General features: G+C 55.0%; 2 protein-coding genes across 4 annotated transcripts; one reads left to right on the top strand and one right to left on the bottom strand.

Annotated features, from left to right (window-relative positions):
- The first annotated feature begins 26 nt into the window (after window positions 1-26).
- RFXANK (regulatory factor X associated ankyrin containing protein) lies at window positions 27-5,597 on the top strand. Of its 3 annotated transcripts, XM_007195429.3 has the most exons (10): window positions 27-135; window positions 731-870; window positions 1,381-1,574; window positions 2,816-2,899; window positions 3,041-3,106; window positions 3,369-3,469; window positions 3,650-3,775; window positions 4,177-4,243; window positions 4,655-4,735; window positions 5,369-5,597. In XM_007195429.3, exons 3-10 carry the CDS (start codon window positions 1,388-1,390, stop codon window positions 5,437-5,439), a joined length of 783 nt encoding a protein of 260 aa, XP_007195491.1. In that variant the 5' UTR covers window positions 27-135; window positions 731-870; window positions 1,381-1,387; the 3' UTR covers window positions 5,440-5,597. The 3 variants fall into 3 exon arrangements, with proteins under 3 accessions (XP_007195491.1, XP_007195492.1, XP_028017982.1); XM_007195430.3 differs by lacking the exon at window positions 27-135 and having other exon boundaries at window positions 646-870; window positions 2,819-2,899; XM_028162181.2 differs by lacking the exons at window positions 27-135; window positions 4,655-4,735 and having other exon boundaries at window positions 647-870.
- A 33-nt stretch (window positions 5,598-5,630) lies between these two features.
- NR2C2AP (nuclear receptor 2C2 associated protein) lies at window positions 5,631-7,198 on the bottom strand. Its single transcript, XM_007195431.2, has 5 exons — window positions 6,778-7,198; window positions 6,492-6,582; window positions 6,167-6,272; window positions 6,027-6,094; window positions 5,631-5,772 (listed from the first exon to the last, which is right to left on the bottom strand). The coding sequence occupies exons 1-5, from the start codon at window positions 6,813-6,815 to the stop codon at window positions 5,653-5,655; spliced, it is 423 nt and encodes a 140-aa protein (XP_007195493.1). The 5' UTR covers window positions 6,816-7,198; the 3' UTR covers window positions 5,631-5,652.
- Window positions 7,199-12,004: the final 4,806 nt, after the last annotated feature.

Below are 12,004 nucleotides of genomic sequence, written 5' to 3'. Positions count from 1 at the left end.
TAAACCATCCCTGGGAAACTGGGGCACCGCATTTCTCCAGTTCCGATACTCATTGGCCTGCCCGCCTCGATCTTTAGTCTACCCAGACAGGAGAAGGGCCGTGAGTTAGAGACTGGGGAAAGAGGCAATCGGCAGGTGGGTGAAGAGGGGCCGGAAACCCCTTGAAGCTCCAGGAGGGACGCTCAGGCGGGGGAGTGGGAAGGGCGCCCTCCTTTACCGAACCCCTTTTCCGGGGGCAAATTGGGGGAATACTCCACACACTGCCCACTTCGGGCCGTATAAACTCCCTTCTTGTACCCCTCTGCTGCCACAAAATCCCTGCACATACTCCTGAGCCCCCAGGACCGCACAGGAGACATTGTTATGGGCGGGGACGCCGTCTGTCCGAAGGTGGAGCCGATTGGCTCCGTCTGGGAAAAACCTGTGGGTGGTGTTGAGGGTGAGGGAGGACAAGGTCAGTGAACTCTTGAGAGCCCTCTGAGGCCCCGCCCATCCCTCCCGTTCCTACTAGGCTCCCTCCCGAGCGGCGGGTACGAGAAAGCGCAGGCGCAATTGCATAGCTCTTGCCCCAGCGGAAGCCGCGCCCCTCCCCCAAGCCTTAAAGGGCCAGAAACAGCTCCTACAGCTCCAGCCCTTCCGCACTTTCGGGGGGCGGGGGCGCGCAGGCGCAGTGGAGGCACTCTGCGGTGTGGGTAGCGGTCGCGTATCAAGTTGCTCTCTGTCCCGGCAGAAGAAGCCAGGGTGCAGAGGGTCCAGGCTCCATTTTGCTACCCATTACATCAATTGGAAGAGAAAAGTTTGTGAGTTGGGCCCCCAAGTTTGGGGGGACCCGGGCTTGCGGCGTGGAGTGACAGAGGAGGCTCGTTGGAGGTGAGTGGACCTCCTGGATTGACTTGGGAGGGGCGGGTGGGATGCAACCAATCACATCTTTGTTGAGCCCTAACTCATTCTAGGGATTCCCCCCCCCCCCCAGAAAAAAAAAAACTCAGTGGACGTTTAAGATCTGCCCGTGTATCAGGCCTCCTGCTTAGATATTTACAGACATGATTTTTTTTAGTCCTCCTTTCCCCCATTTTATTAATGAAGACACTGAGGCTTAGAGAAATTAAGTAATGTGCCCAAGTTTTCACAGCCTATAAGTGGAGGGATTCAAACCCAGATGGCTGACCCCAGAGCCAGGGCTTTTAAGCAATGCATTATTGTATGTGCTCTGGTGTTGGGGAGGAGTGGGCCTGAGAAGCAGTTGGACTCTGGTCTTAATTTCCTGGCTGAGTCTTAGTTTACCCACCCTCACTGTGTGAGGCCGGGTATGCAGTCAGTGCCTATTTAATGAGTTGTCAATAATTATTGCCATCTCTCCCTGTTTGGCCTTTCCACCAGCTTCCCAATGGAGCCCACCCAGCCTGCAGAGGATCTCAGCCTGACCCAGCAGCCTTCTACCCCAGAATTTGGGGACCCCGAAGACCCCAGGGGTGAGGCCCCTGACGGCTCAGACACTGTGGTCCTCAGTCTCTTCCCTTGCACCCCGGAGCCTGGGAATCCTGAACCAGATGCTGGTACCTCCTCACCTCAAGGTAGGATACTTACCCTGGACTCCTGCTTCTGGGATGCAAAAATGGTGGAATGTCAGGCCCAAGATGGGACTTATGTCTTTGTGTCCTTGAATGTGTCTTCCATCTCCACCCTGTGAGGGGTTGCTTATTATTATTTTTTAAAATTGTGGTAAAATTCACGTAACATAAAAGTTACCATTTTAACCAGAATTGCTTACAATTCAGTGGCAGTTAAGTACATTCACAATGGTGTATAACTTCCACCTCTATGTAGTTCTAGAACATTTCCATCCCCCCCAAAGGAAACCCCAGACCCATTAGCAGTCACTCCCCATTCCCTTCCTCCAGCCCTTGGGAAGCAAAAATCTGCTTTCTGTTTCTATGGATTTGCCTGTTCCGGACATTTCATATAAATGGGTTCATACAACATGTGGCCCTTCCCGTTCTGGCTCCTTTCACTCAGCAAGATGTTTTCAGGGTTCATCCACATTGTATGGTGTGTCAGTGCTTCATCTCTTTTATAGCTGAATGATATTCCACAGTATGGCTGGACCACATTTAGTTTATTCACTTATGCATTGATGGACATTTGGGTTGTTCCCCTTTTAGTGACTGAATAGTGCTGTTGTGAACATGCGTGTACAAGTTTTTCTCTGAACACATGATTTCAACTCTTTGGGGTAGATACCTAGGAGTGGAATTGCTGGGTCAGATGATAATTCTGTTTGACTTATCAAGGACCCAAGGGTTTCTTTTGACTGGAATCCTTGAACATGTCTAACTCAGTCGCCCTGAGGCCTTTGTCCCTACCATTCCCTGTGTGAAATGCTCTTCCCACACTTCTCTCCAGGTTTCTTCGACTGGCCAAGCTCTCAGTTGGTGTTACCTCCTTGGAGTGACCCTCCCTGACCATTTGCTTTAAAAGGGACTCACTCTCTGCCCTCCGTTCTTTCCACCCCCTCCCACCTACTTTTCATTTCTCCTGAACACGTATTTCAACTTAAGCTCTCATTCTATTTCTCCATTTCTGTCTGACTCCCCAACTTGTCCATGGGCCCCTTGAGGGCAGGGACTGTCTCATTTGTGCAGAACCTTGCCAGTTGCGGAGGAGAAATCCACACCCTGGGTATCTGGGAGGATGGAGTGAGTGAATAGTGGAGCCAGGCACTGTCTCTGGTAGTTCCAAGCCCCCAGGGTCTGGTCTGAAGCCCAAGACATACTGGGGAATGAGGGGAAACTGAGGCCCTTTCTCTCTCTCCCAGCAGGCAGCTCCCTAAAGCACTCCACGACCCTCACCAACCGGCAGCGGGGGAATGAGGTATCAGCCCTGCCGGCCACCTTGGACTGTGAGTGGGACCCAGGTCCCCAAGGGGGAGAGAAGTAGCGGGCTGGCAGGGGCTAAGAGGAGCAACTTTGGACAAGGAATAAACTGGGGCATGGAGCTCAGATGGGACAGGTGAGGACTCTTACCTCTCTCTGCCCCCCAGCCCTGTCCATCCACCAGCTCGCGGCCCAGGGGGAGCTGAGCCAACTGAAGGAGCATCTGAGGAAAGGTGTGTGCCCACGCTCGTGTGCTGGTGTGACCATGCCTGTGTGACCTCACATGCTGGTGTGTGCATGTGGCTGCTGACATGACCTGAGTCTCCACATGTGTACCTATGTCTGTACGTGTGTCTGAGCATGTCCGTGTGTGCATCCACATGTGTGCTTCCCCGCCCCACATCTGACCCCAGCTGCCTGCCCCGCCCCCAATTCCGCAGCACTGGGGAGAGTGGGCAAGGGTGCATCCCAGTGGTACCACCCCCCTCCTGCCAGGAGACAACCTCATCAACAAGCCGGACGAGCGAGGCTTCACCCCCCTCATCTGGGCCTCCGCCTTTGGAGAGATCGAGACCGTCCGCTTCTTGCTTGAGTGGGTGCGTCCCAGCCCGGCTGGGGGCTTCGTGGGGACTCGAGGGCGGGCCAGGGTCTCAGCTGAGTCTGCTGGTGCTGTGTCTGTAAGATGGAGCTAACATGGGGACCCCAAGATTGCAGGGGATGCACCCACCCCTCCTCTTGCCCCCCCTTCTGTCACTGTCCCCCTCTGTTCCCCCCAGGGTGCCGACCCCCACATCCTAGCTAAGGAGCGGGAGAGTGCCCTGTCACTGGCCAGCACGGGTGGCTACACAGACATTGTGGGGCTGCTGCTGGAGCGCGACGTGGACATCAACATCTATGACTGGGTAAGGCGCCACCCACTGGCCCTGGGCACCTCACACGGTACCAGGCTGGCTCTGGGTGCTAAGAACGCAAGACAGACCCATCCCCAAGCCTAATAGAGCTCCCAGTTTTGGGGGGGGGGGGCGGGGTTAGCTGACACATAAACAGCTCAGGTATAGTGAATAACACTATGTTGGCAGATACACAGACAGCTAGCTGCAAGAGCCTAGAGGCTGCCTGTAGAGCCAAGGGAAGTCAGGATGGGCTTCCTGGAAGAAGGGGCATCTAAGCTGAGACCCAAAGGAGAAGCTAGGTGGGCCAAGTGACAAGCAGAAGGAGGAACCATGTTAAATTGGTGGGTGTGGGGTGTCGTGAGAATCTCGAAAAGATAGTGTTGCTTGCCCCCTACCCCTGTCCCTGACAGAATGGAGGGACACCACTTTTGTACGCCGTGCGTGGGAACCATGTGAAGTGCGTGGAGGCCTTGCTGGGTGAGTAGGAGTAGAGGCTAGCCTGAGGGGCCCTAGAGCCCCATCTGGCTCTGCAGGAATCCTGAGGGCCAGGGAAGGGTCTGAGCTCTTCTTGAACAGCTCTTGGGATGGGTGGTTGCTGCCTGCTTTGCCCAGAGGATTGATGTGGGGACAGGAGGTGGCAGGAATAGCACAGGGGTCTGGCTGACTGGGTTGAGAACCCACACCCTGCGTGCCTCAGAGACCCTGGAGGTGGAGATTCTATTGGCCACATTCATCAGAGAGGTCAGGCTCTTGTCCAAGACCACACAGCAACCAGGAGACCTGTGGCTGCACAGTGGGTAGTCACTGGACCTCCCGAGTCTCCGTGCCCCACCCGGGCTCCTGGTCCCCAGGCCCAGCCCTCTCTGCAGTGTCTGCTCTGCTTTGCAGCCCGAGGAGCTGATCTCACCACTGAGGCAGACTCTGGCTACACCCCAATGGACCTCGCCGTGGCCCTGGGATATAGGAAAGGTCAGCCCGAGGCACACGGGGCTAGTGACAGGGGCCATAATGGGGGGACATGTAGGCACTGAGAGGCCCAAAGGAGGCCCTGGCAGGGTGAGGATACCAGGAAGGCCACAGTTCACATGGCCATGGAGCCCAGCCCCCTCCACGGCAAGAGGTGGGTGTGAGTAGGGGCTGTAGGCAGACCCCAGTTTGACTCCCCACTTCAGAAAATGGGGGGATCCTAACAGAACTGACCCCCTGGGGTCATGTGGGGGTGTGTGGGAAATATCCCACTCCTTCCTTGAAGGAGTTTTATTCCATTTGAGACAAGTAATTCCTCACAGTCCCTCTCATCTTTTCATAAAAGTTCCAACTTGACCATTTTGTTTGGTAAGGAATATTTTTATAATTCTGAAAAGCCTCCAAAAATGCATTTTTACAAACTTAGGGGAAATAGAGGTTCCTATGAGGGGGGCCTCTGTCTTCCCAGCTGTGCTCTGGCAAGGGCTTGGATTTCCCTGTGTATGAAATGGGTCCTCCATCCAGGTCCCAGGGCTGAGGCCCCTGTTCTTACCCTGAGGGGAAGGTACAGGTTGGCCTGTGCCTCTGCAGCCGCTGTTCAGTTCATGGCCCACCTTTTCCCTGTTCTGTTTCCAGTGCAACAGGTGATCGAGAACCACATCCTTAAACTCTTCCAGAGCAACCTGGTGCCCGCCACCCCTGAGTGAACGCTGTCTGCCAGGGACTCAGACACTCAGGGAACAAAATGGTCAACCCAGAGCTGGGGGAACCCAGAACTGGCTTCAAAGGCAGCTCCTGGACAGACGGTGGGGGGGGGGGGGCCCTTTCCAAGAGGAACCAATAAACCTTCTGTGCAGAACTTGAAGGACTTCACTGTGCTTCCCGGAGGACGTCCTGGAGGAGGCAGCCACCCAGTGGCCTCACACCTTCTTCTCCCCTAGCACCCGCAGGTGGTAGATGACCACTCGGCCAAAGAAATCAGTGGCGTCCTCAAATGTCACTTTCAGCCGGTCCACCTCAGCAGATGGCACAGGGAAAGTGTAAGCAGGGCAGTCAAGGGAAACAGATGCCTTATCTTTTCCCACCCACCAGCCCCAGCTCAGGTACTACAAATGTGCTGGGTGACCCAGCACACTGTGGGTCCCTCTGAAACTCTCACACAGAACAGATTATCATCAGCCCATTTTACAGGTGAAGCAGTGGAGACCCAGAGGCCAGTTGCTCGAGGTCACACGCCAGGGCCCACAGCTTTCAGATGCACAGACCACCCCACCCAGAGGCTGGGGCAGGATATCTGAAGCGAGTTGTTGTCCTCAGGATAAAAGTCCACAATCTTGCTAAGCGCCTCACTCCCCTGAGAACCTGCAGCAGAGAAAGGAGCAGTGAGGCCAGCGTACCCTCTCTAATCCCCCATCTTCCAGGGCCTTCCAGTACCTTCTAGGCGGCCCTGGCGACTGGAAAAGCCCCCCTGGAACTGGATCTGCAGCTGGGAGACACAGATGCGCTGGGGAAACTCCAGTATTACCCACTGGGAGGGGCCCTGGAAGCAGAGAAATAGAGGTCCACGGTCACTCCAGACTCAGAGCCCTGCTGTGCCTCTCATTCAGAGTCCATGGTGGGTGGGGAGCACAGTGAGCACGGGTTCCCTCCCTGGCCAACCTAACTGCCTAGCTGGGGTGCACCCAAATTCTCAGGGCGCCCTAGACCCCTGATTCTGATTCACACTAGGGGTGGAGGATCCAGGGAGAGGGTGCCTCACCTGGTCCGAGTTCCAGCAGGTCTCCTCATCCTGGTCGAACAGGTGCTTCTTTCCAAACTGCCGAGTGTTACGATTCAGCACCGAACTCACCCTAGAGGCAACCAGAATCGGCGCGTGGAGAGGTGCTGAGCCCTGCGGCGAGGGCCCGCCCACTACCGGGCCCACCCCTCCCTCGCCACCGGTTCCCCCATTTCTGTCCACTACGGAGGGACTAAATCCCAGGCCAACGGCCCCGTCCTCTACTGCCCGCCGCCATTCACACCCCACCCCCGCCCGGGGCTCTCACCTGCTCACTGTCTCTGGACAAACCAAAGAGTGGGTCATCTCGGTTCCACAAGGCCTCGCAGGACTCAGAGCTGGGCTCAGTCAGTGTTCAAGTCCCGGCCGCCAAAGCCCGACCTTGTTCACGCTCAGAGTCTCAGAGTCTTCACGTCCTCACCTGTAGCACGGCACAAGAACAGTCACTGCTCCGTCACTCCAGTCCTAAATGTCGCCTTGACCACCCCCTTGCCAGAAAAATTTGGAGTTTCGGGGACACTGCCGATGACCCGAGGCCAAGCCTTTCACAGTGGGTCCAAGGAAGGGAAACGGGTTTCCTGTGGGTTTCGAGAGCAGTCGCTCCCTCTCGGTGCCTCAGTTTCTCTGCAAACAGCTTGGAAAACCAACATCAGTACCCGGAATCGCGTGAACGCCGCGCAGGCGCAGAGTGCCTCAGGCTCGCCCAGCCCCCGCTCCCGGGGCGCGGTTTAGTTTGAGCCCCGCCCCCTCAGCGCCTGCCTCTTAAAAGGTCCTGGGCCAGTGATTGCCTATCTCTCGGAGCTGGAGGAAAAAGGCAGGCATCTAAAGCAATTGTGTGCCTACTGTGTGCGGGGAGCTGTCCTTTGGTGCCCGCGGGTATAGAGCCCTAGTTTTGGTGTCCGAGAGCCTTCTTATAATGATGTCTTCCTACCGGCAGAATGAAGTCGGCCGAATTCATTCCCTGATTGCAGTTGCCGCCTGGGAACCCTTGCATTTCACTGCCTCCCAGAGGCCAAAGGAAGAGCTGAGGAAGAGGCTACGATGGTGCGAGTACTGTACTGGGAGCCTTTATCAGCCTCGCGTGTCCCCACTGGGACACAGGAGGCCCGGTTTCCAAATCTGTCTTCTCAGTAAATGCTGCCTGGGACAGGCTTCTTGGAGGAGGGGTAATGTGAGGTGGGTTTTGAAGAATGAAGAGGAGTTTACCAAACCGGATTATACAAAGCCTCAGATACACTGCTAAAGGTTTGGTTCTCTGATTCACTAAACAACTGCCACTCCCTACTGCCCAGCCCTGTGCTGAGTGATTCTGAGGACTGTGAGAGGCCTCAGTTCCAGCCCCATATCTGAAGATCTCCCAATGTGGGGAAGACAGAACTAGACACATACACTCCCAGCCCCATGGGGCCAGGGCTGAGCCAGGGGGAGAGATAGGGCTAGGGAAGCAGGGGGTCTACCTGTAGGGAGGGCTTCCTGGGAGAGGGGATATTGTCCTGCGCTTTAATGGGTGGGCAGGAATTCACCAGGGTGAGAAAAATAGGGGGGCGGGGTGGGCAGACAGGGTGAACAGCATAAGCAAAGGCCTAGTTGGATGAAAGACCATGAATTTGAATAAAATATGTGGAGCCAGATCCTGCTGGACCTAAAGCAGTCACAGAAGGTGTTTGAGAAAGGGCAGTACACCCGTCCAATCTGCATGAATGGAGGGTTCTGAGACAGAGCAGCCATTGGCAGGAGGCTGCAGTTCCTGGCTTTAACTGAATGGTCTGGGATCCAGTCCCTTTCTTCAAGGGCTAGGGGAATGGTCCTCCCGGCGTCCTACTAGTGTCTGCCCAAGTCCACACCAGGAGTGGAGGCTGGCTGGGAAACTGGGACACCAGCGGAAGGGCCGCCCCATCAACCCCTGCCTGCCAGGACTTCCTGCATTCAGTCATGGCCTGGTGCCATCCAGACCTGGCTCTGCTGGTCTCAGGGCCGGGGCTGGGGTGTCAAAAAACACCTCCCTACCCCTAGAGGAATTTAGGAAGAGCATGGACCCTGGAGGGCCCAGATCCTGTTCAAATCCTGCTTGGGCCACTCAGTCATTGGCTGTGTGATCTTGGACAAATATGTTGACCTCTCTGAGCCTCAGTTTCCTCATCTGTGAAATGGAGGGAAATCTATAGGACTGCTGGAGAATTCAATGGGCTCTTCAGGCTGACACATAACAACAGTGGCTGACATTTGTTGAGCGCCTACCCTGTGTTTAACTTGAAGCCACGTTTGTCTCCATCCACAGGATCATTAAATCTGCTGTGCTGGTCTCTGTCACTCCCATTTTACAGCTGAGGATACGGCCACTCAGCCACTTGGCAGCCAAGGTTCCCCAGGAAGGATATGCATGGCCCCAGGGCCCCCCTTGCCACTCCTGGTCTTGGCATGGAGCCACCTTGCCCAGTGGGATAAAGCCAGCTTCGTACCCTCTTCCCGCCTCCTCACCCCACCGGTGCCTGGTCATGAAAGAGCCTCCTGTTTCTCCAGGGAATTAGCAACTCTAAGCTCCCAGCAGGGCAGCAAAAAGTGGTCCATTCATTTGCCTTAGTGAGAAGAGACCAGGCACTCCCTCCTCCCTCACCCCAGGGGATGGGGCAGAGGGAGGTCTACAAGAGCCAGGAGCTGTAACTCTGGTTGGCTGAGGGAAACTGAAGCAAAGAAGTCATTTGGCTAAGGTCACTGAGGGGAACCGGGATACAAACCCCAGTCTGACTCTGGAGTTCCCTCCACTGAGCTGAGTTCTGCATTTTTCAGGAGAGGACTTGGAGGCTCAGAGAGGGTCAGGGATTTGCTGAAGTCACACAGCAAGTATGTGTCAGCAGGGACTCTCTCTGGGGAGGCAGCCACACTCATGGCAGAAAACAGGTCCCACTTCCCATGAGTTTGTCATCCTGGAGTAGGGCAGGGAAAAGCCCTCAGATTGCTTCAGGCCTCAGTTCCCCCTGGGCAATAAGTGTAATGGTTGCCCCAAGACCCCAGCCTGGAGGATCTGTGGGGGTGGAGGTGATGGAGTCGCCTGGGCTGGCAGCCCCTCTATGGGGCAGGTCCGGGTCTGATTTATCCACGGGGGCCTGCATGAGTACCACAGGGCCCAGCTCAGAGTAAACGGATGCTCACTTGTTTCCAACTGGACTTGTTGGTCCTGGCAGGGGGCAAGCCTGGGAGCCTAGAAGCCTGGGGAAGTGGAGATGACAATAGGCATGAGAGGGGTCAGCCAAGCATGAAGGGATTGAGCTGAGTTCACGTGAGAACAGGGCCACGACTGGCCGACTGGCCGTGCTGAGGATTGAGCATGAGTGGCTGTGCTGTGAGCATGGCCCCGGGGGGACTGTCTCCATGTTGGTGACTTGGGGTCAAGTGATCATGGTTGGGTGCTGGCTGTCTGTAGGTAATGCCATGGCTGTAAACATAGTAGGGTGTAAACAACATGGGGCAAATGTGGGCTGTTTGTGGCTGCCAGGAAGGCTAAGTTTCGGTGGGTGTGCACAGCAATGGGTGTGTTTGAGTGTGAAGGGACTAGGTGCAGCCGGGCTCACAGCTGTGAGTTTGGTTGTGCAGCAGACATGACTTGTGTATGGCCAGTGTGACTTATATGTGGCCTGGCTGAGTATGGTTGTATATGAGCTGCCTGTGCTGTCATTGTGTCTCTGGCATATGACTTTGTATCAGTGGTTATCGGTAACATTGTATGTGACAGGAGTGAATATGGTTGCATGTGCCCTGTCAGTATGTCACCTTGGGTGTGTGAAAAGCACTTCGGGGGACACTGTCCACCCCTGATGCCCAGATGTCCTGGAGGGTCTTGCCTTCTTGCTCCTGTTCTGGCTCACAAGCCCCCTCCCCTGCTCCCTCCCCCCACTCGCAGCAGCCCCTGGCCCAGGCCCCAGTGTAGAGGAGACAGAGAGAGCACTCAGGGCTGGAGGAGGGGGGTGGTTGGCCCATTCCCAGTGCAGGCCTATAAATAGCTCTTTGAGCCCGGCAGATTCCCAGGCAAGGTTGCCTCATTCAAGCCCCCAGCAACAGCCTGCTCCCGGGCCCCAGGCCAGCCCCTCTAAGCTCAGCCCTGGCACCAGCCAGGGGAGCCAGGGGGTGGGGGAGTGAAAGGGTGAGGGGAGTCAGGATGGGGATCAACTTGGTTCTGAAGCCACAGACCTGGGCTCCCACTTGGCCCCTACCCGTACTCTGCAACCTCAAGCACATGTCCTGTCTCCCCAGCCTCAGTTTTCCCAGCTGGAAAATGGGCAGCAGCACGATAGCAGCCCCCAGCTTGTGTGTTTACTTCCCATTTCATTCTCCCAGCAACCCTGTAAGGTGGTTACTCTTAATTATCCTTGTTTTCGACAGGGAAACTGAGGCACAGAAAGACGAAATGGCTGGCCCAGAGTTACACCACTGTTAGGAGTTGCAGAGAGGGTTTTGGTTTTTTGGGGTTTTTTGTTTGTTTGGTTTTGCCATGCCGCACGGCTTGCAGGATCTCAGTTCCCCAACCAGGGACTGAACCCTGGCCACAGCAGTGAAAGTGCCAAATCCTAATCACTAGACTGCCAGGGAACTCCCCAGAGAGGAGTTTTGAACTCTGGACTTGTGAGGCCAAGCTGAAACTCCCACACATGTCACCCAGACCCCTGTCCCCACCGCCTGTCACCTGCAGACACTTATATCAGTGTGATCCCCGACCTCCATCCCTCCTCTGGGATGAGAAGTTGAACAGTGAGCATAGTTCCCCATTGTGTCACTTTGGCCCCTGGGGCCACCTCTAGCCCACCCCCCGAACAGCAGTCTGACACTTACAGACCTTCTAGGGCAACATTGCTCCCCTGGGGTCTTCATCCTTCACTCATTCTCACCCCCTTTTTGGTAATCTTGCCGAAATCACCTAGTTCCCTGTTTGTCCCCCCACCAGACTGAAATCCACCCTCAGAGATGCACACACACACACACACACACACACACAGATGCAGGACACTGGTGGAGTGCACAGACCCTCTGACCAGCACAGCCCATTCTCAGTGCTGAGAAACTAAGACCCTGGGAAAGAAGGCCAGCTGGGTAGAGGGCTGATTTCTTTAAGATTTTGTTCTCCTTCATTTCCATTTTTCATTGTGGTAAGATACACGGAACATAAAATTTACCATTTGAAAGTGTACAATTAGTGGCATTAAGTATACTCACATTATTGTGCAGCCATCACCACTATCTAGTTCTAGAACATTTCCATCACCCTAAAAGGAAACCCTGTACCCATTTGCAATCACTCCCTGTTCCCCCTCCCCCAAGCCCCTGGTAATCACTAATCTACTCTCTGCCTCTGTATTTGTCTGTTCTGAACACTTCATATAAATGGACTCATACTGTGACTTTTTGTGTCTGGCTTCTTTCACTCAGCATAACGTTTTCAAAGTTCATCTATGTTGTAACATATATTAGTACTTCATTCCTTTTTATGGCTGAATAATATTCCA

The sequence above is a fragment of the Balaenoptera acutorostrata genome, chromosome 2, assembly GCF_949987535.1.
Source record: "Balaenoptera acutorostrata chromosome 2, mBalAcu1.1, whole genome shotgun sequence".
NCBI lineage: Eukaryota > Metazoa > Chordata > Mammalia > Artiodactyla > Balaenopteridae > Balaenoptera > Balaenoptera acutorostrata.
The sequence above is the reverse complement of the archived record's forward strand: the minus strand, read 5'-3'. Positions and strand labels throughout refer to the sequence as shown.